The 25,187-nt window shown below is 48.7% G+C and overlaps 2 protein-coding genes and 1 pseudogene across 5 annotated transcripts in view; 1 reads left to right on the top strand and 2 right to left on the bottom strand.

Moving 5' to 3' along the window:
* PCID2 (PCI domain containing 2) overlaps window positions 1-1,244 on the top strand; it is a 28,988-nt gene extending 27,744 nt beyond the window's left edge. For 2 of the 4 annotated variants that reach the window (XM_032246295.1, XM_032246298.1), the window contains exon 14: window positions 567-1,244. In XM_032246295.1, the coding sequence (XP_032102186.1) occupies window positions 567-656 (90 nt within the window). In that variant the 3' untranslated portion in view covers window positions 657-1,244. The remainder of the gene's footprint in view (window positions 1-566) is intronic. The other 2 variants (XM_032246296.1, XM_032246297.1) reach the window with 1 other exon arrangement.
* A 7,142-nt stretch (window positions 1,245-8,386) lies between these two features.
* On the bottom strand, window positions 8,387-22,423 carry PROZ (protein Z, vitamin K dependent plasma glycoprotein). Its single transcript, XM_032246289.1, has 8 exons — window positions 22,300-22,423; window positions 20,737-20,900; window positions 19,774-19,798; window positions 18,777-18,890; window positions 17,256-17,387; window positions 16,783-16,850; window positions 10,888-11,005; window positions 8,387-9,185 (listed from the first exon to the last, which is right to left on the bottom strand). Exons 1-8 carry the CDS (start codon window positions 22,367-22,369, stop codon window positions 8,674-8,676), a joined length of 1,203 nt encoding a protein of 400 aa, XP_032102180.1. The 5' UTR covers window positions 22,370-22,423; the 3' UTR covers window positions 8,387-8,673.
* On the bottom strand, window positions 9,283-9,437 carry LOC116528932 (annotated as a pseudogene).
* Window positions 22,424-25,187: the final 2,764 nt, after the last annotated feature.

The raw sequence follows: 25,187 nt of genomic DNA, 5'->3' as shown, positions 1-25,187 counted from the left end.
CAGGTGATCCACCTACCTCGGCCTCTCAAAATGCTGGGATTACAGGCATGAGCCGCCATGCCTGACCATTTGTATATTCTTTGCTGTCAGTACATCCCTCCGTATCTGTTGACTCTGACGCCCCTCGGATAGCAAAATCCACAGGTGCTCCAGTCACTGATAGGATGTAGTATTTGCATATGAGCTATGCACATCCTCCTGCGTGCTGTGAATTATCTCTAGGTGACTTACAATACTTAGTGCACTCTAGATAGTTGTTACACTGCATTGTGTAGGGAATCATGGCCTGGAAGAGCATCTGTAAGTGTTTAATAGAGATACATTTGTGGTTTTGTTTTTTTCCAAATATTTTCAATCCACAGTTGGTTGGATTCACGCATGTGAAACTCACCATTGGATACGGGGGTCGATTGTATTTGCTTTTATTGGTTGTCCTCCCCCTGAGCTCAACTGTGCTGCTCTTGGGGAATAATGCTAATGCCAAATTAATTAAATCACGCAGCACCTTTGACAGGACTCTGATCCAAAAGGGAATGTGAACTAATTCCTCTGTTCCTCTCCTTCAGGGTCACATCAAAGGCTACATATCGCATCAGCATCAGAAGCTAGTGGTCAGCAAGCAAAACCCGTTTCCTCCGCTGTCCACGGTGTGTTGAATGTATACGTAGCCCTGAGGATGAGGGCAGCTGTTTCCGTTTTGGTTGTGCTGATGGGACCCCTGCGGTCCTGCGACAAGGCTCTCTGAAGCTGGAACTCTTGGAGGCGCTTTTCCCAGGGATGCCGAGGCTGAGGTTTTCAGCACACCTGTGTCAGTCTCCTTCTTCATTTGTAACTAATTTCAGCCTCATAAAAACCTGGAATTTCCTTTTTCACAAAACTCAGCTGGTTCTGGAGTCTTTGTGAAACTTCTTTGAAGGAGGCTTTGTGTGAAGGCTGCTCTCACTTCTCCTAATTGTGGTTCCTGAAGACTGTCTTTGTAACTTTTTTGTAGTTCTTTGTATAAGAAGTGTATTCTGAATTTATACACATGGCATGTTCTTCATTATAGCTTCCAGGATACATCTATTTTTATATATTAAATTTGAATATTTTATGCCATCAAAATGCTTGGTTAACTTAAGGCATCTTTTTAAAAGGACAATTTAATTTGATTTAAATTTTCCAGATTTTATAGCTTGCCCGTATGAATTCTCCTCAATTTATGATGGGGTTACATCCCAATAAACTTATTTTATTTGCCTTTGCTTAGTTGTAAAAAAAAACTATTTCTTTTAAAAAAACCATCTTAGGTTGAAAATGCATTTAATACACCTGCTACTAAACATCATGGCTCACTCTAGCTTTCCTTAACATACCCTCAGAAGCCTCCACTTGGGCAAAACCAAACACAAAGGCAACTTTGTTTTATGATAAGGTGTAGATACCTCATGTGGCTTACTGAGAGTGGAACCGGAAGGGCTGCATGGGCGCCGAGGCATGGCTGTCCCTGGGTGCATCCCTTCAGCACCATGGTGAGGTTGAGCAATCGCTAAGTCAGGCCACTCACATGGGGCTGTTGGGGCCGCCATCACAAAATACCACAGGCTGGGCGGCTTTAGCCACAGGAGTGTGTTTCCTCACAGGTCTAGAGGCTGCAGGTCTGACGGATGGGGCTGCCAGCACAGTTGGCTTCTGAGGAGGGCTCTCTTCTCAGCTGCACACTTAAGAATATGGTGGTATTCGGCCAGGCACTGTGGCTCATGCCAGTAACCCCAGCACTTTGGGAGGCTGAGGTAGGTAGATCACAAGGTCAGGAGACCAAGACCATCCTGGCCAACATGGTGAAACCCCGTCTCTACTAAAAATACAAAAATTAGCGAGTGGCGGGTGCCTGTAATCCCAGGTACTTGGGAGGCTAAGGCAGGAGAATCGCTTGAACCCAAGAGGCAGAGGTTGCAATGAGCCAAGATCACACCACTGCATTCCACTCTGGCAACAGAGTGAGACTCTGTCTCAAAATAAATAATAATTTGGTGATATTGTTGCTATGGTAGAGATGGTACAGATAGAGATGACTCTCTCCTGTCCCCACCTTCTTTTTTTTGGTGGGGGGCAGGGCATTGCTCTGTCACCCAGGCTGGAGTACGTTGGTATGAAGTCAATGCTTACTATAACCTTGACCTCTGGGGCTTAAGCAATCCTCCCACCTCAGCCTCCCGAGTAGCTGGGACCACAGCTGCATGCCACCACACCCAGCTAATTTTTAAATTTTTTGTAGAGATGGTCTTGCTAATGTTGCACAGGCTGGTCTGGAACACCTGGGCTAAAGCAATCCCCGCCTCCTCAGCATCTCCAAGTGCTGGGATTCCAGGCATGCGCTACCTGGCTCTCTTCCTCTTACAGTACCACAGTTATGTCGGATTAGGACCTCACCCTTAGGACACATGTCACCTTAATTACCTCCTGAAGACCTCACCTCCAGGTACAGTCACATTTGGTTAGGACTTCAATGTAAGACATTTGGGGGGACACTGTTCAGTCCCTAGCACTGCCATTTTTCAGAGCATGCACATTTCCCCTATTTATAAAAAATTTGCTAAAGAAGAACATGAACTACATTAGCTCATCTTTGCAAAGTCGCCACATTTGAAAGCTGCTCGTGCAAGGTGAAGCTGTCCTACAAAGTGCAAATCCCTCTTGCTCACTCTGGGGCCACGCAGTACAGGACTCACTGTGCAGATCCTTTCTCAGGTTCCCCTTGATGAAGGCGCTCTTTAGTTTGCTTGGCCATCTGCTCGTTTGCAGTTTCATTGGGGCTGGGAGGGGAAGTTTGTGGGCTCTTCGGGACCTGAATGGGCCCCTTCAAAGGTGACTCGTTGCCATGTGTGAGCAGTGCTGGTTGGCTCTCCCATGGGGCTCAGCAGGGCTGTGAGTGGACTCCCCATCCCACTCCACACACTGGGAGCTGGATTCTGGGAGTGCAGTTCCCAGCAGAGCCAGGGAAGCCAGACCCTTTTATGGCCTGCTCTCCTGAGTCACACCTGGATTCCAGCTGTGGGCTGCCACAAGCACACATGAGAGGTGAATGCAGGAGGGCGAGCGCCTGAGCCTGTGGACTTCATGCCAGGGATCCTCGTGACCTGCAGAGCTGCTCCCTACCAGCAGCAAGGTCCTCAGTGCGTCACTCGCAGCAAGCGCCGCCTGTGTCCTGCGGTGCAGACACAGAGTGAACTCACGTCGATGGAGGCTTTGGGCGTGCATCTCGGTTTTCTAACTACCCATGTGTCCAGTGGGGCCCTGTTCTCTTGCAGTGTTGGGTATGGAAATCTGATTTCCCTGCTGCTCAGCATGGGCCTCGAACATCCTTCAACTTTTGTTGTAAATGATTTTCTTACAGTAATTTGAATACTGGAATTTCTAGCAGCATACCTGAATTTCATTCTGGATTTAATAGCGGTCAACATTTTGGGTAATGTGCTGAACAGTCCATAGTGACACCTAGAGTCAAGGATGGCCACTTTAAGGTCGTGCATGGCTATTCCTGATGATGAAAGAAACAGCCTCAGTGTAGGTGCCTTTAGTCTACCTCTTGGTGTTCAGGCCTGTATCAGTTGGTTCTCACACTGCTATAAAGAACTGCCCGAGACTGGGTAATTTGTAAAGGAAGGAAGTTTAATGGACTCACAGTTGCACATGGCTGGGGAGGCCTCAGGAAACTTACAATCATGGCGGAAGGAAAAGTGAGCACGGGAAAAACTGCCGCTTTTAAAACCATCAGATCTCGTTAGACTCCCTCACTATCAGGAGAACAGCATGGGGGAAAACTGCCCCCATGATCCAATCGCTTCTCAACATGTGGGAATTACAATTCAAGGTGAAATTTGGGTGGGGACACAGAACCAAACCATATCAAGGCCTGCGTCCAGCATGGCCGCATTCAAGTTCACAGGCGTACACAAGGGCATGTGTCAGTGTGTTTGCGTGGATTCAAATACTGGACTTCATCCCTGCCCAAGTGTAAACGAGTTTGGTCCTTTAAAACGTCATCACAGGCTGGACATGGTGGCTCTCACCTAGAATCCCAGCACTTTAGGAGGCTGAGGCCAGTAGATTGCTTGAGTCCTGTAGTTTGATTGCAGCGTGGGCAACATGGCAAAATTCATCTCTGCAGAAAAAAATTACCTGGGCATGGTGGTGTGCACCTGTAGTCAGGAGGCTGAGGTGGGAGGGTCGTTCCCTGCACTCCCGCCTTGGGCGGCAGACAGAGATCCTGTCTCAAAAAACAAAGTCATCATAGCTAGCTTCCCTTTTCTTGTGTTTTGTTGGGTTTGTTTCTGCTGTGGTTTTGTCTAAAGTGCCAGTAGAGAAGTGCTTTCATCTCGAAGGCCCCCTTGTGTCTCTGCTGACCGTCTGGGCCTGCAGCTTTCTCTGATTGTCCCTGATTGCATCATTATGCAGGGAGGGTCTTCCTGTGCTTTGCCTCTACCCAGCTGTGTTTGGAATAGTTTTCTTTTTCTTTTCTTTTCTTTTTTTTTTTTTTGAAGAAAGAAAGAGAAAAAGTAAAAAAAAAAAAAAAAAAAAAAAAAGAATGAAGAAGAGGAAGAAGGAGGGAGAGGAAGAGGGAGAGAGAACAGGGGTGTTGCTTTATTGCCAGGGCTAGAATGCAGTCTAAAAATGGGTATGCCTATAATTGTGTTTAATAATAGAGATATGACAAAAAAAAAAAAGGGAAGAAAATAACTAACAAGCAGCCAACCAATATTTCATTTAAACCTGTAAATAGGTGTGATGTGGTACTGATAAGAGTGTATATTTTGTGTATTTAAAGTGGAGAGTTCTATAAATGTTAATTAAGTTTATCTGAGTTCAGTTCCTGGATATCAGTGTTAGCTTTCTGTCTCATTGAAGTCTCCCACTATTATTGTGTGGGAGTCTAAGTCTCTTTACGTATAAGTCTTATATATCTGGGTATTCCTGTACTGAGTGCGTATATATTTAGGATCTTTAGCTCTTCTTGTTACATTGATCCTTTTATCATTATGTAATATCCTTCTTTGCTTCTTTTGATCTTTGTTGCTTTAAAGTCTTTTATCAGCAAAAATTGCAACTCCTGCTTTCTATTTATTTATTTAATTTTGCTCTCCATTCGGTTGGTAAATTTTTCTCCATCCCTTTGTTTTGGGTATCCTTGCATGTGAGATGGGTCTGGATGCAGCATACTGATGGGTCTTGGCTTTTTTTGCCTGTCTGTGTCTTTGGATTGGGGGATTTAGTCGGTTTAAATTTAGAATTAATAATAATATATGTGAGTTTGATATTACCATTTAATGTTAGCTGGCTGTTTTGCCCATTAGTTGATGCAAGTTCTTAATTATGTTGATGTTCTTTATTTTTTGGTATTTTTTAGAAAGGCTGATACTGGTTGCTCCTTTCTATTTGTAATGGTTCTTTCAGAAGCTCTTGTAAAGCAGGCCTGGTGGTGATGAAATCTCTGAGTGCTTGCTTGTTCGCAAAAGATTTTATTTTTCCTTCGCTTATGAAGCTTAGTTTGGCTGGATGTAAAATTCTGGGTTGAAAGTTCTTTTCTTTAAGGATGTTGAATATTGGCCCCCACTCTCTTCTGGCTTGTAGGGTTTCTGCTGAGAGATCTGCTGTGAGTCTGATGGGCTTCCCTTTATGGGTAACCTGACCTTTCTCTCTGGCTGCCCTCAGTATTTTCTCCTTCATTTCAACCCTGGTGAATCTGGCGATTATGTGCCTTGAGGTTGGTCTTCTTGAGGAATATCTTTGTGGTGTTCTCTGTATTACCTGGAGTTGAATATTGTCCTGCCTTGGCAGGTTGGGAAAGTTTTCCTGAATAATATCCTGAAGCGTATTTTCCAGCTTGGATTGATTCTCTTCGTCACATTCAGATGCACCTATCAAACGTAGATTAGGTCTTTTCACATAGTCCCATATTTCTTGGAGACTTTGCTCGTTCCTTTTTATCCTTTTTCTCTAATCTTGTCTTCTCGTTTTATTTAGTTGGTCTTCGACCTCTGATATCTTTTCTTCTGCTTGATCAGTTCGGCTGTTAAAACTTGTGCATACTTCACGAGGTTCTTGTGTTGTGTTTTTCAGCTCCATTAATTCACATATATTCCTCTCTAAATTGTGTATTCTTGTTAACATTTCGTCAAACCTTTTTTCAAAGTTCTTAGTTTCTTTGCATTGGGTTAGAACAAGCTCTTTTAATTCCCAGAAGTTTCTTATCATCCACTTTTTAAAGCCTGCTTCTGCTAATGGAACACAGTCTTTCTCCATCAGGTCTTGTTCCGTTGCTGATGAGGAACTGTGATCCCCTGTAGAGGGAGAGGCGTTCTGATTTTGGGTATTCTCAGCCTTTTTAGGCTGGTTTCTTCCCTTCATTATAGATTTATCCATCTGTGGTCTTTATAATTACCGTCTTTATAGTTGGGTTTCTGAATGGACGTCCAACTTGTTGATTCCCAGCGCTAAAATCTGAGCAACCCACTGTGCCGGCCAAAACAGCGCCGTTAAGATTGATGGTGCTTTTCTGACCCTGCACCAACAACCACCGCACCAAGGCAGCGGCAAAACCACCTCGCCGGCCACAAGGGTCGCACTGGCGACCCTTGGGGCTCCTACGCTGGGAATCTCCTGGTGCATGAGCAACAAAAATTGATCTGAAAGTGTGGCATCGTCTCATTCTCTGCGCTTTCAGTGGGAGCTACAATCCCGAGCTGCTAGTGATCAGCCATCTTGGATCTCTCTCTCCTGGAATAGTTTTCAAGCAGGGCTTCCACTCTAGTCAATCGAAATTCGTAATGGAAGTACCAGAAGCAAGATTGCAGATATTTCTGCAGCATTATTTACAGAAAGCCTGCCATATTCATTAGTTGGTTTAAAAATCATTGGTAGGCATTTAAAGCAGTGACCTAATTACCTTATGTTAGTCTGAGAATAACACAACCAAACTTCACTAAGACTAAAATTCACTAGGGTGAATTCTAAACTGCTGTCCCCATTAATTTGCCTTAAATTGCAGTGTTGTTTATTGCCAAGTTCCTTTCAGGGAAATGGGCCATTTCATCTACAGATTGGAGAAAAGAAGTTTAATTCTGGGGTTAAAGCATAAACGAAAGAGTGTGCTGAAGAACAGTAAGGCTTAAAAACCCAGGTAACCTGTAAACTCGAGAATAGCTGTCCACTCACATTTTCAATCCCCTTCCTAAAAGTCCTCTCTGCTCTTCAACGACGCTCTGCTGGCCGCGGTGCCTGCAGCTGGCCCTAGCCCTTGCCCGAGCTGAGCACACCTCGCCCACCCACGTCCCTCAGATGGCCTCTGCGAACTCTGCTGCTAGAGGGTGCTGGTGCAGAAGCAGCCGTGCCCCTTCCTTAACGAAGTCAGAGTTAACATGTGAACATTCACACCATATCTGTCCATTTCAGTGCAAATTCAGACCCTGCTAGGAGCTCCGGTCTCCGGGGAAGCCTCACAGCGGGGGTGGGGGTGGGGGGCTTGGTTACAGCTCTGTCCTTGGTACTCATGTTGCAGCTGCAGCCTTCAGGACAGCAGGTGCTCACCGTGACTCCTGGGCTGTTCTACAAAATACCACAGACTGGGTGACAAACAGCAGAAACTCAGTTCTCACAGATCTGGGGGTTGGGAAGTCCAAGATCTGGGTGCTGGCAGGGGCCTGGCAGATTAGGTGTCTGCTGAGGGCTGTCTCCAGGGCAGCACTTGCTCCAGCGTCCTCGTGTGGGAGAAGGGACGGAAGGGTCTGGCAGAGCCCTCACGGCCTAGTCACCTCCCAGGGGCACCACCTCCCCCAAACTGTCATCTTGGGGTAAGTTCCAGCTTCGGAGTTTTGAAGGGACACACACTCAAGCCACAGCAGTGCTGAGCGCCGCCCCAGCCGCCCATCAGCCCATTGGCGCGGTGCTGGGATTCCACCCTGGGCGACCCTGGAGCCAGTGTCCAAGAGCCAGCTGGAGGATGAGCAGAGCGCTGACACTGCAGTGCTCAGCCATGACCCGGGGCGGGGAACCTGTGGGAACTCTCCCGGAGAGGGCTGGTACACAAGCCCATGAGAGGCCGAACTGCCTCCTCAGCCTCCTGTGCTCCCCGGCCCTTTCCTGTGAGGCTGCCTCTCTAGGGCGCCCCAGGATCGTTCTCCTCCTCCATTGCCAACCTGCTTCTAGTGACTGTTCCGCATTGAGCCACCGTCTTGGTCACAGTGGCAACCGGTGAACCAGCAGAATCAGGAGGTCACTTTTGGCTGTAACTGGTGATTGCCGGCCGCTTCTGCATAAGAACACGCTCACCTGTGTGCAGGTGGGTGGCCACGCCCTGAGCACAGAGAACACTGGACTTGGAGGGGGAAAGAACTTCAGGAAACCAGGCTGTTTTACAACTGACAGATTATCTGATTTTATTATTTAGTGTATCTCGTGTTTTCTAAGGTCTCTATGGAAATAAAGAGTTCCCGGGAAAGAAAGACACAGCGCTCAGTAAACGACCAGCTGCTCTGCTGCTCATGGCCTGAGCGGGTGGTCGGGGACGTGACAGCTGTCACAGACGCTGTGACCTGGCGTGTGGTGAAGGTTCAGCGCCCCCCTCCAACCCCGTGGTGGCAGTGCAAGCTTGGAATACCACTTCAGGTTGTGTTCTTTCTGGATAGCTGACTTTTGCTACTTTATCATCTGTTTAAACCAGAGTGAGTACCTGGAGACCTTGGTGACGAGGGCTGTGTGAGCCTGCCCTCCTGCTGGCTGTGCGCCCAGGACCCCCGTGAGGAACCAGGAGCCTCGGTGCTCTCTGGTGACCACACTTCCCTCCAACCAGTGCTCGGCCGCCACGCCGCTTCTCTCGCAGTAGGTCCTGGTGGTGACAGTCACGTTCAGGAGCTGCCCACACTCCTCCCCCTCCACAAGTGTGACCGGCAGCACGGTCAGCGAGTTGCCCCGGTCAGTGCCATTGTGGGCCCAGCCGCTGAGGAGGCCCCTGGTGCGTGGGATGAGGATGTGCTCAGCGAAGTCCTTCTCTGCGGTGCACACGGGGAGTCCTGCGCCCGGGCACTGGAGGGGCCGCTCCAGCTCCAGCAGGGACAGGTCGTTCTCCCCAGTGTCTGCGTCGTACCACATGTGCACGTGGACACTCTTTATCTTCATCATCAGTGGGTCTTTGCTCGTTCTGTTAAAATCTGAAATCATGAACAATCGCCAGTGCTTTACAGTCTGATTTTCAAGGTGACATGATATTCAGGAACACACTTTTCTCTCTCTTTTATTTTAATTTTTAAAAAATTTTTTCATTTTTTTACTTTTATTTATGCAGTCGAGTTTCCCACATTTGGGGAAATCGCGGGGGTCAGCACATCCGGAGTGCAATGGGTAAGCCTCGCCCTGGGAAAACCACCTTCGTGATCCTGGAATCTCCCCTGCCAGGTAAGTACAGGAACACACTTCTCAGTGAGCCACCTGAGGAGGGAGAGCCCGCCCCTGGAGGACCCGCAGGCTCACTGCCCTGTGGTGGCCTTTCGTATTCCTCTGTGGATGGAAAGGCCACTCACAGATTGCACCATTGCAACCAAATGCCCCAGCATTAAAAATAGTCAAGGTAAGTTCTTCTGTTTTGGAAATTACAATAGGTTTGGTGAAATGATTATAAAGTAAGAAGCACTGATGTGGAACTTCTCCAGGCCAGTCAAATATTGGCTGTAGAGAAGTGGGTTTCAAGTGATTTTGTTCGCTGACAAATATTTAAGGGCCAGGCGCAGTGGCTCACACCTATAATCCCAGCTCTGTGGGAAGCCAAGGCAGGTGGATCACTTAAGGCCAGGAGTTTGAGTCCAGCCTTTCCAACATAGCAAAACCCTGTTTCTACTAAAAATACAACAAATTAGCCGGACGTGGTGGTGCATGCCAGTAATCCCAGCTACTCAGGAGGCTGAGGCAGGAGAATTGCTTGAAACCAGGAGGCGGAGGTTGCAGTGAGCCAAGATCGTACCACAGCACTCCAGCCTGGGCCACAGAATGAGATTCTGTCTCCAAAAAAAAAAAAAATTAAAGATGAAGAGTAAAAATATATTTATTTTGAGTTTCTTCAGAGTCATTATAGAGCCTGTTGACAGGTTAATGTGGAACTTTGCAGACTCCCGATGAGATAGAAACTATTGTGCGTTTGGACAGCTAAAGAAATAGGCACATGGCTGGGTGCAGTGGATCACTCCTGTAATTCCAGCACTTTGGAAGACCAAGGTGGGTGGATCACCTGAGGTCAGGAGTTCGAGACCAGACTGGCCAACATGGCAAAAACCCATCTCTACTAAAAATGCAAAAAAAAAAAAATAGCCAGGTGTGGTGGCAGGCACCTGTAATCCCAACTACTCAGGAGGCTGATACAGGAGAATCGCTTGAACCCGGGAGGCAGAGGTTGCAGTGAGCCCAGATCGTGCCACTGCACTCCAGCTTGGGGGATAGAGTGAGACTCTGTCTCCAAAAAAAAAAGAAAAGAAAAGAGAAGAAAAGGAAGGCACAGATAAACCAATGAGAAGGCTACTGTCTCAGCCCAAGTTCTCAATTGCTGGGGGATTCCAGCCCCATTCTTCCAATTTTTAGCCAATTACTCATCTCTTATGCCATTACTGTTCCATCATCCTTGTGTTGGCTACGACTCCTCCCTCGCTAAGTGTGAGTCAGCACTTGCCCGCCACCACACCCCGCTGTCATGCCGGGTATTTTACGGATGCTTCCTGGTGTATAAGGATCTGTTTTATTGAGTGTAAATTCAGTTCTATGTTGCATTAGAAACAAACATTCCAGTTTTAAATTTTTCGTTTCATTCTGGCATAGGATAGTTTATTTCCAATGTGATTTTATAAAAACTCATGATAAAATACTTACGTGTTTTTACACTAATATTCCTGTGTAACAGTGAACATTTTGCTGTTGTCAGTACAAAATTTTCTTGTATTATAACACCACCACAGAAGTCTTTTCCTTCGGAATTTGTTAGCTTTACCTTTAAAAATCAAAACAGACAATAAATAGCTGGTGACAATTTGCAGGATCAGGGGCGGTAAAGTCTACGGGTTAGGGATATGGACTCAGAAGGCAGACAGCTGCATTTGAATCTTGCCCTGGCACTCAAATGGCTACAGGATTGTTAGCAAATCACTGGCAATCTAAGCTTTTACTTGCTCAGGGATTAAATGGGGCTGGCGCTTCCCCTCTTGGCCACGGTGAAGTAGGAGTGACCAGATCTACCTTTCCACCTGAAGAAAAACACGGAAAAAATCAATGGAATGATGGTTTTCAGGGACCATAATCCCCAAGAAATGACTGTCCCAGCTACTGTCCTGAATGTCTATGGTGTGAGGCAGGACGAGGCATCTCAGTCGGAGGCCCGCTCACTCCCTGAACTGAAGAGAGAGAGCTGAGAGCCCAAGGAGGCCACTGTGGCTGGAGTTTGCAGAACAGAGTCCGGCAGAGGAGAGGGCTTGGTAGGAAACACTGGAAGATGGCCGCATGCTAGCAATTTTCAGCAGAGCAGTGGTGATCACATGTGTACATGGAGACTACTTATGGCCAGGGAAAAGACCACCCAAGAGGGTGAGAGGGAACCATGCTGGACGCTCACACAGGCTGGGTACAGCGATTGTTTTCACCTGCTGAGTTAAAGCATCCCTGACTCGGGCACAGGGCAGGATGCACAGAAGGACTTCGCTTCAGTAGTCAGGGTAACTAGCTGCAGACTGAGCTGCCTTGGTCCTGCCCAACGCATCGTAAGAGCAATATCCCAAAGGAGGAACGCATTTCCAGCTTAACTGTGTCCCAGAACAATAACCATGTGTATGTATAGAACACAAAACATTCAGCACCTAACAAGATGAAATTCACAGTGTCTGAAAATCCATTACGGATCACCAGGTATACAATGAAACAGGAAAACGTGACCCATAATGAGAAGAAAAATCTCCCAAAACTTTCAGCACTGGCAGATATTAGTAGACAAGGACAATTAAATAGGGATTGTAACTATAGTCCAAATACTCAAGAAGTTATGTAGAGACAAAAAAATATATTTTTTAAAACCTAAATTAAATTTTTGGATGACAGCTACAATGTATGAGGCTAAAAATCCACTGGCCAGGATTGGTGGCAGATTAGACATTGCAAAAGAACAGATTTATGACCTTGAAGACATCACAACAAACTATCAAAAGTAAAACACAGAGAGAAAGGAGATTTTTGAAAAATGAACAGATCACTTCTGAGCTATAGCATTCAAATTGCTTAAGATACACATAATTAGAGTCCCAAAAAAGAGCAGGGAGAAGAGAAAAAATATCCGAAAATAATGGGCCAGACATGGCGGCTGCTGCCTGTAATCCTAGTATTTTGGGAGGCTGAGATGGAAGGATTGCTTGAGACCAGCCTGGGCAGCACAGCCAGACCCCATCTTTTCGTGAAATTTAAAAATTAGCTATATGTGGTGGTGCACACCTATGGCCCCAGCTACTCAAGAGGCTGAGGTGGGAGGATCACCTGAACCCAGAAGGTTGAGGCTGCAGTGAGCCGTAATCACACCTCTAGACTCCAGCCCAGGCAACACAGTGAGACCCTGTCTCAAAAAAAAGAAAAGAAAAGAAAAGAAAATTATGACCAAATATTTTTCAAATTTGATGAGTGCTATAAACCCACAAATCTGAGAATCTCAACAAACCTATGCATAAGAAACATGAAGACAACAACAGAAAGATACAATATAATTAAACTCCTCAAAATCTGTGATAGAGTCAATCTTAGAAAGTTAAGATTAAAAAGCATTTAAGATCTTAAAAGTGTCACGGGAAAGGATGTGTGATGAATGGCAGCAGGGTGGCCGGGGCCGTCCGTGGCACGAGGCAGACAGAAAGGCAGCAGGGCAGGCCCAAGAGCCGAGGGGACAGGACTGCTGCCAGCCTGGGGCTCTGTGCCGGATGCAGAGCCCTTCAGAGATGGAAGGTGAATAAAGACTTCTCCAGACAAATGCAGGAAGGCTTCTTCCCCAGACGCCTCACAGCACAGCAGATATCAGAGGAGCCCTTTCGGCAGGGGGAAAATCTGGATCTACACAAAGCAGTGAAGAACACTGGGAAAGGTCATGACAGCCTATTAAGTTTTTATCCACATTCCGGTGTACATGTAAGGGTTTTTCTTATTCTTTAAACTTCTTTACAGGATACTGTTAAACAAAAATAATGGAAGTACAGAGTGGCATTTATAATACCTCTAGATGTAAGACATATGCCAAAAACAGCACACAGGCCGGGAGGGAAGGAATGGGGCTTGACTGTTGTAAGGACTCACGCTATAGCGAGCGGACGTGGCATCCGCGAAGGTGGAGTGGTCACTGTGGTACACTAAAGATGCGTTCTCCAAACAAACCGTGAAGCAACCACGGACAAGAACCAGAGACGAGGAACCAGCGAGGAGAGGAAACAGAATCATAACAAGATGCAGTTAATCTAGTAGAAGGCAGAAAAGGGGGAAGAGAACAGACGAGAAAAATAAAAAATAGCAAGATGATAGATGATATAGCAAGATGATAAAAAAGTAGCAAGATGATAGCTTTAAACCTCAACATATCAACAATTACGATAAATGTAAAATGGCCTATACACCCCAATTAAGAGACAGGGATTTTCCAGACTGGATAAAAATACAAGCCGATTATATGCTACCTATAAATCATGTACATTAAATGTAAAAATACTAATAGGTTAAAAGTAGAAGAATGGAAAAAGTAAGTCATGCTAACACTAATTATTAGAAAGCTAAAGTGTCTGTATCAATATCAGACAAAGGGGATTTTAGAGCAAGCAGTATTACCAGGAATACAAAAGGCAAAAACGAGAAGTTATTGGAAGGATTGAATGAAATAAAGCATGTACCCACGTAGTGCAGGTATTGCTCCGGAAGTGTTAAGTGCCGTAACCTTACGTGGTCTAATACAATGGAAAATGCTGAGCAAAGGAGAAAAGAGTTTTTCAACTTTGCCATGGCATCGTTCCTGGAACTGTTTATGTGTTCATGAATGATAGCTCCCACTTGCCGAATACCTACTGTAAGAAAACATCATCTGTGATCCTCGCTGCACTTAAAGGTGGATAAAACCAAGTTTGAGAGAAGATGGCACTTGTGCCATCAGTCTGCCAGACTTTTAGTTAAACGCAGTGGAGCCGACAGCCAATTTCTTCCCTAGGATGTAAGATACAAGGAAGTTCTAAAGATAATCTTCAATGCTACATCCTGCTAGGTCACTTGATTATTCTCCTTTTCAAAGTTTGTTTTAGGAAAATTCCCTACGTCAATTCAATTACATAACTTCAGAACAATTTGTAGTACTGAAGTAAAAATCTAATAGTAGGTAGCCCGCCTAAGTCAATGTCCTGTGTCTTAAACACACCAGCCATGTTCAGAGAATGCCACCTCCCAGGTTGTACGGCTCTTAGCCTTGCAGATGTGAGTGCTACGGTTGCAGCTAGAACCCTGCCCTGTCTTCCCTTGGGTAAGCCGGGAAGCCAGAGGCAGCCTTGCAGGTGACAGAGCCAGACCCTGTCACCACCCATGGAGGACCCCTGCACCCTGGGCCCCCAGGTACCAACCCTCCACGCACTCATGGGGCAGACAGCGATAGGAAGAACTGTCTTAGAAAGCTTGCAGAAGGAAGGTGATAAAAGATTGAGAGGAAGCTTGCAAAGCTGCTGGTAGATCGTTCCTGCTTCCGTCCGCCTTCCAACACTCCGTCTGCTTCACCTCCCTTCAGTCTCTTCCTTTCCATCCTGGAGCTGGGTAGCTTTAAGTCCTTCAGCTCCATCCTGTTCTCTCCCAGTCCACAGGCTGCCAGAGTGACTGGGCTGGGCAGAGGTGTCTAGTAAGAATTGGGGTAAAGCCAGGCACAGTGGCTCACGCCTATAATCCCAGCACTTTGGGAGACCAAGGCGGGCGGATCACAAGGTCAGGAGTTCAGGACCGGCCTGGCCAACATAGTGAAACCCCATCTCTCCTTAAAAATACAAAAATTAGCCAGGCATGGTGGCAGGCACCTGTAGTACCAGCTACTCGTGAGGCTGAGGCGGGAGGATCACTTGAACCTGGGAGGCAGAGGTTGCAGTGAGCTGAGATCGCGCCACTGCACTCCAGCCTGGGCAACAAGAGTGAAACTCCATCTAAACACATACACACACACACACACACAAAAGAATTGAGGTGAAACTGAAGCATGTCTCACACACACACACACACACACACACACACACACACACACACAGAAGCCTCAGGGGCTTGTTCCTTACAGGCCCTCACAGAGGGGGCCCCTGAGGCTGTGCCACCCACATGGCAGCCCCACTTGGGTTCTGAGCGTTGTGGATGCCAGGGCTGTACCTCAGTGTAAATTCACACCGGATTCCAAAGATTTCGTGTAAAGGGAAAAGGCAAATATCTCAATAATGTTTATATTCGTCACATGTGGAAGCGTTGACACTTATATTGGGCTAAATATCATCAAAATTAATTTCACTTACACTATTGTGGCTACTAGAAAATATTAAATTATATATGTGGTTTTCATTGCGTTTCTATTGGACAAGGCTGTTCTGAAGCATCTACTCAGGCAGAAGGAGATAATTGTGTTGGAGGCCGGAAAGGCAAGGAAAGCCGAAAATGATGTAAGTAAATCAAAGCCAATGCTGGTGGTATAAAGCCATAATAATAAAAATCGTAATATCCGTTTTGTGAAGCGGTACAGAAAGCAAGAAAAGAATAAAATACTGCTCAGATAGCAAATGGACCCAGAAGGAGATGTGGTGAGAATTAAGTCTGAGGAGGGAGAAATGGCTGACTTTAGATATGCTAAATATGGATGTTTATGTGTCAAGAGTGACCATGAAATAAACAGAAAGTGACCGATTAGGCCGGGCGTGCTGGCTCACACCTGTCATCCCAGCACTTTGGGAGACTGAGGTGGGTGGATCACTTGAGGTAAGGAGTTCGAGACCAGCCTGGCCAACATGGTGAAACCCATCTCTACTAAAAGCATAAAAATCAGCCGGGTGTGGTGGTGTGCCTGTGGTCCCAGCTACTCAGGAGGCCGAGGCCGGAGAATCGTTTGAGCCCAGGAGGCGGAGGTGCAGTGAGCAGAGATTGGACCACGGCACCTCAGGCTGGGCGACACATCAAGACTCTGTCTAAAGAAAACCAAAAACCAAAAGCAAGTGAATGGTTGACTTCTAAATCAGCCAAGGGGGAAAAGGAAGAGAACAAAAATGAATGCCAAACTAGAGAAAAGTAGTGAACGAAATAACAGAGCTAGAACACCAGTCAGGCCGGTAGCTGAGAGCAGAGCCGGTGCTGGAGCTGGGCCCAGGCTGCCCCTCAGCCTCCGCGGTGACGCCCAGGTCCCCGTTCAGCAGCCCGTCGCTGAAGTGCTTCCCAGACACACGGTGACTTCGAGATGTTTGGAGAAAATGACATCGGTAACACTTTGGAACTGCACAGGAAGGGTCTTCGGGGCTGTAAATGATGCTGTCCTTTTGTATTTGGGGCAAATAATGAAGGCACCTGAAGGTAAGAGCTCAGCAGTAGAAAATGGTTTGAAGTGTGAACAGAGGTTAGTCGGTCAATACAGTCAATAGCCCACCAAAGTCAGGGTGCCCGATTCACTGAGTCGGTACATTTCTGTTTAGCAAAGATGGAAATGACAGGTAAGGTGAAGGCCGCAGCAATAAATGAAGCACGTGGAGAGCGCCCTGTTACCTGCCACGGGAGGTCCTGCGGATCCTGTGCGCTCTTCCTGGAGGCCAGCACCCCACAGGCACACTGGTCTGCATTTGTGGCAGCAACAAGAGAATAAAAATCAGCGCCTTCCCAGCGAGAATTGGACTCGTCTATGGTGCCAGCCATTGCAGAACTGGGTCTACGGTACTAGCCATTACAATCTCGTCTTCAGTGCGGATGAATGTGGGGTAATTGATGCAGACATGGGGCAGAGTGGAGTTAAACCACCCCTCACTGCACTCATGGTTTAGCTCAGAGTGGTCCGGGCAAGCACTAGTGACAGGAATTGCGCTTTCTAGCATTGCCATTGCTCCGGCGTGGAGACCCGACCACCTTCTGAGTCGGGGCAATTCCTTATCACAAATCCGTGGGCTTCACCCGGTACCACAGAAGCAGGAAGGAGGAGGTGGACAGGTCGAGGGTATGGAGGCCACTGTGGTCTGAGCACTCACCGTGGGGAATGCAGTGTTTGCGGTCCTCACCAAGCCTGTAGCCCTGAGCACAGCTGCACGTGTAGGATTCCCGTCCCGGGAGGCAGAAGTGTTGACACCCATCAATCCGCTCTGGGTGACATTCATTTTTAGCTGAAAAGGAAAAAAAAAAAAAAAACAAAGAGAAAGACTAGAAACACTAGCTTGGAAAGAGAGTCATTTGATCACAGCCTTGCACAGAGTTCTGGTATTTTTGTCCCTGCGTTCATTCTCTTCAGATTGCTGCCCTTTGTGTGACAGCTTCCCACGCTTCTGTGTTTCAGGAAGGTGCATGTAGATCAAAGACTTGGTGAGTGACAGCACTTCTGTTTGTCCTTAGAAAACGTGGCCCTGGATGTATTTCCACATGGCCTGGAATCCACGCGCCTGTTTTCTCTGCCGGCTTGCACTTCCCACTGCAATGGCTGCTCCTTTTAAATTGCTTCTTCAAGGAGGGGATGTGGGATGGGAGGGGGTTGGTGTGACCTCGATGGTGGCTGAGCAGCTGGGATGGGGGCTTTCCTCCAAGAGGGAGAAGATTAAGCAAGGGACACGTGGCTGGGCGTGGTGGCTCACTCCTGTAATCCCAGCACTTTGGGAGACCAAGGTGGGCAGATAAAAAGGTCAGGAGATCGAGACCATCCTGACCAACATGGCGAAACCCCATCTCTACTAAAATACAAAAAAATTAGCCAGGTGTGGTGGTGTGTGCCTGTAGTCCCAGCTACTCAGGGTGCTAAGGCAGGGAATCGCTTGAACCTGGGAGGCAGAGATTGCAGTGAGCCAAGATTGCACCGCTGCACTCCAGCCTGGCGACAGAGCGAGACTCTGTCTCAAAAATAAATAAATAAATAACAAGTTGGAGGGCACGTGGTGGGTGGAGGTCAAAGCCTTCTTTGGTACGTGGTAAATTTGGGATGTCTGCGCAGGCACTAGCTGGGGCATCGAGGAGGCAGATGGAGCAGAAGTCCGGACTTGGGAGGAGAGGGCTGGGCTGGAAGGAAGGTTTTCCCCAGAGAAATGGGCTCCAAGTTGCCCAGTGGTGCTGAGGACGTAGCGCACTTGTTGCTGTAGCTGGCAGTTATGGACGCTGGCCCTTGGCAGGTATTTAAGGATGTTTGTTTATGTGCTTTCTGTCTTCCCTGTCTGCAGAGTCTCCCACTGGGGATCTGGCCCTGAGGATGCCTGTGTGTGACTCCAGCCTGTGAGCAGATTGTGAATGGTGGAGGCGGGGGTGGGGAGGAGAGGAGACCACGCCGTGAAAAGTATGGGGGGCCCGTCTGGAAGGGAGGACAGCTCAGAATGCAGCCAGAGCTCCGGGCGTGGTTTCTAGAGGAGAATCTGGTCGGGAGGAGAGGAATCTACTGGGGTGAGCCAAATCACGGTTCACACAGGCACTTGCTTGTCTACACCCCAAGAGGGGCCCATTAGGACCCTGGCCGAGGGTGCGAAGCCCAGCTGCCCGGAGAGGCCCTTGGGGGAAGGGGACGGCCGGAGCCTCACCCAGCTCGCAGTTGATGCCCTCGTAGCCAGCGGGGCAGGAGCAGGTGTAACCTCGGGTGCTGTCCTGGCAAGATCCGTTGTGGAGGCAGGGCTGGGAGATGCACGGGGAGCCGCCTGCAGGAGGAAGGGTGGCGGGGGGCTGGTGGTGGTGGCAGGGATGGGGACCTGAGCAGGAGGGGGGGTGACAAGGATGGGGACCTGAGCAGGAGGAGGATGGGGTGGGGGTGGCAGCAGGGACGGGGACCTGAGCCCGCTTGTGCTGCTCCCCATGCCATCACCCAGTCCCCAGGATACTCCTCGCTCAGGTCACAGGGCCAGGCTGCCGGTACCTCCTGCTCCGCGGTCCGTGACACCTCTGCGTCCACCTGCGGCCCCTCTTTCCCGCCCGTCAGCCCTTCTCCAGCCCCCCAAGCCTCTCCCTCTTCCTTCTGTGGCCAGTTGTCCCCGTGCCTGGTGGTGGCTGCAGCTCTTTCCTTACTCATTCCCTGGTGGGTCCTTACCCTGCCTGGCCTCCCTTAGCCCCATGGGTCTCCGTCTACGTCACTTCTGTCCTGAGTTCTGCAGCTGCCCACCCTGAGCTCCTCCCCTGGGAGCAGTCCCCTAACCAAAGTTACCTCCATCGGGGCTGTCACATTCCAAATGTGAGATGAGTTCTGACCCTGCTGCAGCATGAGGCCTCCCAGGAGCCAGGCGGCTGGAGGAGCTGCTCTTGAGGGGCCCACCTGGCCCAAGGCCCAAGCCCCTGGGTGCCTAGAAGCTAGCCAGATGCTGGGCAAGACAAACCAGGGGCTGCCTGTGGCCCTGGCAGCAGAGCCCAGGGGCTTCCTGACCCTCATCCTTGGGGAGTTGGGGCTGTGCCCTTCCTTGGCAAGACATTGTGGGTCCTGGAGCCAAAGGCTTGGCATCCTCTGGTCTCAGGTCATGAAGTGTCCTCAGCCCACGCCCTCACGTCACCCCAAGGAATTAACACTCCAAGGAGATGAAGGAACCCACTTACCCTTATATTGTCTCCAGAATTCATCCTTTAGAGTTAAAACACAAAAACGTTACAAATGGGACATTTGTTTTTCTTACCTTCATGTTCCTGTAGATGAACTTGAAGGTAAGAAAAGATTTATTCACCTAATGGGACAACATTGGTTGAAACAACGCACAATTGTCCTGTCTGTTTTACAGGCAATTTGTTTATGTTAAATGTATATTAACTAAATGGACCTGCAAGATCATCTTACTCAACATGTGCTCACCACAACCTATTTAAGGAAGGGCGGTAGTCTGCCATGCAGCACAAACCCGCCACGTGGCTCCTAACGTGGCCGTTCCCTCCTAGGGCCAACCTCCACGCCACCCTCCACAAAAGCACATGATACAGAAAAAGTCACATCACCTTTTCATTTGTTATAAACAGGTCAGATTTGAAAGCTATATATGTGTGTAGGGAGTGGGGATGTTTAGTATGGAGACAGAGTATCTAAAATTAGGAGAATTATTCAGGCTTAACACCTAGAAAGAAAATGTATAAGAAATGGTATCTCCCAAAATCATATTTGGACTTCTGACAACTTGAATCAAAAGTAGTGAATTTACACAATTTTCTCTACCAGGAAGCTTGAAAACTGAAATTTAGGGCAAATACTTTTTTCAAATACTTTGAAAAATTTTTATACTTTTCACATGCCTCTAGGATTTCTCTGAGTTGCATTAAAAATGGTCTATTTCTTAAGAGTTCTCATATAGAAACATTAAAAAATATAGTAGAGAAACAGGTCAACATTTAATTCCCAATCGATTTAAATATGACTATGTTTATATGTAAAACTGGAAACTCTCCATCAAGCACGCTACTATCTGCAAGTAAGTGAACAGGCTAATCAGTGGAGCTTAGCCTCTGAGAAGCGACATGCCCCGCGACAGCAGAAGTCTACATAATGAGGAAGCCTGTGGTTTGTGGGGCACGTACAGTGACGACGTCATCTTCAAACACTTCTCTTGCTTCTTCGTAGACACAGAGTTCTTCGTAACATTCTTTTTCCAAGTTTCCCTCGAAGAGTTCTTCCAGAAGGTAGGAGCCCCCACGCTTCCACCTCACCAGAACGTCGCTTGCTTTTGAGGCCGGGAGAAATACTACAAGCAGGACAAGAAGGCGGGTGACTGGGAGCACGGGGTCCCTGCTTTCCAGAGCCGCCGGCCCCAGCCCCCTCGGGGTCCACAGGCTCTCAGAGAGCTTGCGTGGGCCTCAGGGGCAGGCGGGTGACTGGGAGCACGGGGTCCCTGCTTTCCAGAGCCGCCAGCCTCAGCCCCCTCGGGGTCCACAGGCTCTCAGAGAGCTTGCGTGGGCCTCAGGGGCACCCGGGCTCTCCCTCCCCTCGAGGTAGGCAAGCACTTCATCTTCCGGGCAAATGAACGAGCCTCGGATCAGGGCAGATACACTGAGGTTCTGCAGAGGCCACGGGCCTGTCAGGAAGTGGAGGAGGGAGGGCTCGGGCCAGGTTTTGGGTCCGAGTGTAAAGGAGGGCCGAGCTGGAGACAAGGTCACCGTGCTGAGAAGTGGGGACCAGGAGTGATCAGCCCCTGTGCTGCCTCTGTGCTCAGTATTTAAGGTCTTGGTAAAACACAAACAGAAGAAACGTATCAATGGCACCAGGCTCTGCGATTCCCGGGAGGAGAAGGCAGACCAGTCGGCCCGGCAGCGGCCCCTGGAGCCTCTTTCTAGCTGAGGGCCCCGAATCACCTTCTCTCCTGCTCCCCAAGGGTTAAAGTCCAGGCCCTTCCCATCCTCCCTCCCTTTCTTTCGGTGCTGAGGGTTCTAACAGAGGCGGCTCAGCAAAGCCTGGCCACGGTCAGTGCTGGGAGGGGTCACCCTCTCAGGGCGGGAGACCATGGGACCGGGGGGACTTGCAGCTTTCCTGGACGCCTGTGCTGGCATATTCAGGATGGGGTTTGTGTCTATCCCTCCAGTGAAGTGGCTGGTGGTAGAAGGGTGGCAGGGGAGGGGCAGGGTGGTGGGCAGGCAGGGTGGCTGGTGGTAGAAGGGTGGTAGAAGGAAGGGTGGCGGGGGGCAGGGTGTTGGGGGGCAGGGTGGCTGCACGCTCCAGGGCCTGCTCCCTGGCTGTGTATTTTTCTCAAGACCGGGCACTCCTGCCGGCCCGGCCAAAGCTCTCTCTGCCCACTCTGCAGTCTGGGCTAGGCCTGCCCCGCTCCCTCCATCCTGTCTGCTGCCCGGCCCAAGCCTGGCCTCCCACCCTTCACCCCTCCCAGGCCTTTCCCTGCTGAATCTCCCGCACACACGCTTCTTTCCATTTGGACATCTCTTGGGAGGACCCCAAGTGACACCATCCTGTCCCAAATACTTGTCAGCAAATGATAAAGATTCAAGCAGCTTTTTCAGGAAGGGGAATTAGGACAAGTCTGAGCACTCAGGGCTCCTCTGCCTCCTAGAAGAAGCATCATCTACAAATTCACCATGGACTAAGTCAAGAAGGGCGCAGTGCAGGCATGACAGATGGATAAGCCAGACGCCTACCTGAGGGCGCTGCACGGTGCAGGGCGAGGACCAGGACCAGGCCCTGGAGCAGTGGGACGCAGCCTGCCATTCCCACCTGGAGCACTGGGATAGGGCTGCAAACAGCCAAAGTCCAGGCTGGGGGAGGTGCCCGCAGCAGGAGCCTCTGGGCACGACCTGCACAGCTGGGTGCTCCCCTCCTGCAGTTTTCTGTTTGAGGCCAGGCAGAGAAATGAACAGTGGAGGCTCAGAGGGCCCTGGGAAATATTTAGGGAGACAGAGAGCAGAGGGTAAAGGCAGCAGGTGCAAGGTGGAAGGTGGCACCCATGCCCTGTGTGATGAATTGGAGTGACACAGGCATGGCAGTGGGCAGGACAGACAAAGCCACATGCAGCTTACGTTCTAGGTGTGTGTGGAATACACAGGAAAGAAGGAGGGAAAGAGGAAGGAGGGAGGATGGAAGGAGGAAGGGGAGACAAGGGAGGGAAGGAGGAAGGGAGGAGGGAGGAAGTGGGGAAGGGCCAAATGGTGTCTGTCACAACAGCTCAGCACCACTGTAGCAGAGGCAGCACACACAATCATGAATGAACACTTGGCTGTGTGCCAATGAAGCTTTATTTATAAGAGCCAGTGAGGGGCCAGATTTGGCTCCAGGGCTGTACTTTGCTGATTTCAGATGTAGGCCCTTTGTATTAGTCCCTTCTCACACTGCTATGAAGAAATATCCAAGACTGGGTGATTTATAAATAAAAGGCACCTCTTCACAGGGTGGCAGCAGAGAGAATGCATGCAAACTTATAAAACCATCAGATCTCATGAGAACTCAGTATCACAAGAACAGCATGGTGGAAACCACCCCCATGATTCAATTACCTCCCACTGGGTCCCTCTGGTGACACGTGGGGATTATGGGAATTACAATTCAAACTGAGATTTGGGTGGGGACACAGCCAAACCATATCAGCCCCTAAAGCCTGAGGTAAGAACCTGGTGTTTCATTTGCACTGTGTTAGGAAGATACGAAGGGAACAGGAATTGACATGGGAAGATTTGTGCTCTGAAGGGATCATCGTGACTGCCACGTGGAGAACAGAACATTCCAGAGAAGTCAAAAGGGAAGCTGCTGGCTAGTCCAGGAGGGGGTAAGGGTGTAGCCACGCAGCAGGAAGCATGTTTGTAGTCTGGATGCCTTGTGAAGGGAGAGCTGATGGGACTCGTGACGAATTGGGTTGGGCAGCATGGCTTCAAGGTTTGGGCTGAGCGATTGGCAGGATGGCAGTGCATGTGCTGAGGTGGCCAAGCTCCCGGAGGGCAGAGGGAAGCGAGGTTTGGAGAATTTGAGGTGTCCATGAGAAGTCTAGGTGGAGACGGGTGGGAATCAGAGAAGCTGCACTCGCAGTGGAGATTCAGGTGGTAACAGATGAAATGACAGCATTGTCAGTATGTAGATTTCGTTTGATTGAATGATACTCAAAAGTGGCAAAACTTAAAGGATTCTATATACAATTTTGTTAAAGTGGGAACAGAAGAAAACTAAGAAGCTGACAGCCTTTGGGTAAGAGGGCATGCCAGCGAAAACACCAAGGCTGTGAAGTTTGCTTTAAAAAGCTGGGAAAAGAAAACAAATTAAAGTTTATCTTTAGCGAGTGAGCTAAAATAATTTCAAAGCCAGAAGTTGATTGTGTAGATCTTGGGTGAATTGCACCAGCCTGGCAATCTTTACATGGCCTTCTCTTAAGAAAAGATGGCTTTTTTGTGAAAATATATTCCCACTTGGAAATTTATGTACTTTTAAAATACTTCTGCTAGATAATTTAAAAACCATAAATATCTGCTTAAAAATGGAAAGGCACACAGGGGACATGCACATTTGATCCATAAATGTTAATTAAGCACATCCTATGTGCAGTCACGGGTGTCTGAGCTGCAGCTTCCTTCACGTGGAAGGAAGACCACTGGGGCTGTATGACAAACACCTCAGAGTGGGGAATTTGCAATAAACAAAAACTTATTGTTCACAGTTCTGGAGGCTGGGAAGTCCAAGATCAGACGCCAGTAAATTCAGTGTCTGGTGACAGCCCACAATTCATAGACATGTCCTTGGATGGTTGAAGGGAGGAATATGTGTGCTCCCTGGGGCCTCTTTTGGGAGGGCAGTCATCCATCCATGAGGGCAGAGTGCTCCCCAGAAGGCCCACCTCCTAGTGCTATTGCACAGAGGGTTCGGTTTCAACATGAGTTTTGCGGGGTGATATGGTTTGTCTCTGTGCCCCCCATGCAAATCTCACCTTGAATTGTAATAATTTCCACAGGCCAAGGGCAGAAGCAGGTGGAGGTAACTGAATCATGGGGTGGTTTCCTCCATGCTGTTCTCGTGCTAGTGCATTCTCACGCAATCTGATGGTTTTATAAGGGGTTTCCCCCTTCGATTGGCACTCATTCTCTCTCCTGCTACCTTGTGAAGAGGTGCCTTCTGCCATGATCGTTAAGTTTCTCGAGGCCTCCCCAGACATGTGGAACTGTGAGTTGATTAAGCCTCTTTTCTTTATAAATACCCAGTCTCAGGTATTTCTTCATAGCGTGTGAGAACAGACTAAAACAGGAAGACACCAACATCAAGGCCACGGCTGTGACTGACCGTGCTGTATGTGGACTGACCGTGCTGTATGTGGACTGACCGTGCTGTGTGTGGGCTGACTGTGCTGCGTGTGGGCTGACCATACTGCGTGTGGACTGATGTGGACTGACCATGCTGTTGTGTGTGGGCTGACCGTGCTGTATGTGGGCTGACTGTGCTGTGTGTGGACTGATCGTGCTGTTGTGTGTGGGCTGACCGTGCTGCGCGTGGGCTGACTGTGCTGCGTGTGGGCTGACCGTGCTGCGTGTGGGCTGACCGTGCTGCGTGTGGA

The sequence above is a fragment of the Sapajus apella genome, unplaced genomic scaffold (assembly GCF_009761245.1).
Source record: "Sapajus apella isolate SASKATOON/1434 unplaced genomic scaffold, GSC_monkey_1.0 scaffold60, whole genome shotgun sequence".
NCBI lineage: Eukaryota > Metazoa > Chordata > Mammalia > Primates > Cebidae > Sapajus > Sapajus apella.
Note: the sequence above shows the minus strand (reverse complement) of the source record. Positions and strands in the feature narration are given on the sequence as shown.

Bases quoted from the DNA above. Each gene is read 5' to 3' on its own strand.
- PROZ (XM_032246289.1), bottom strand. From the start codon at position 22,369: ATGGCAGGCTGCGTCCCACTGCTCCAGGGCCTGGTCCTGGTCCTCGCC. The intron at 18,891-19,773 runs GTAAGTGGGTTC...TTCCTCCTGCAG, and splicing joins ATTCTGGAGACAATATAAGG to GCGGCTCCCCGTGCATCTCC. The intron at 16,851-17,255 runs GTGAGTGCTCAG...CCACAAATGCAG, and splicing joins CAAACACTGCATTCCCCACG to ACCAGTGTGCCTGTGGGGTG.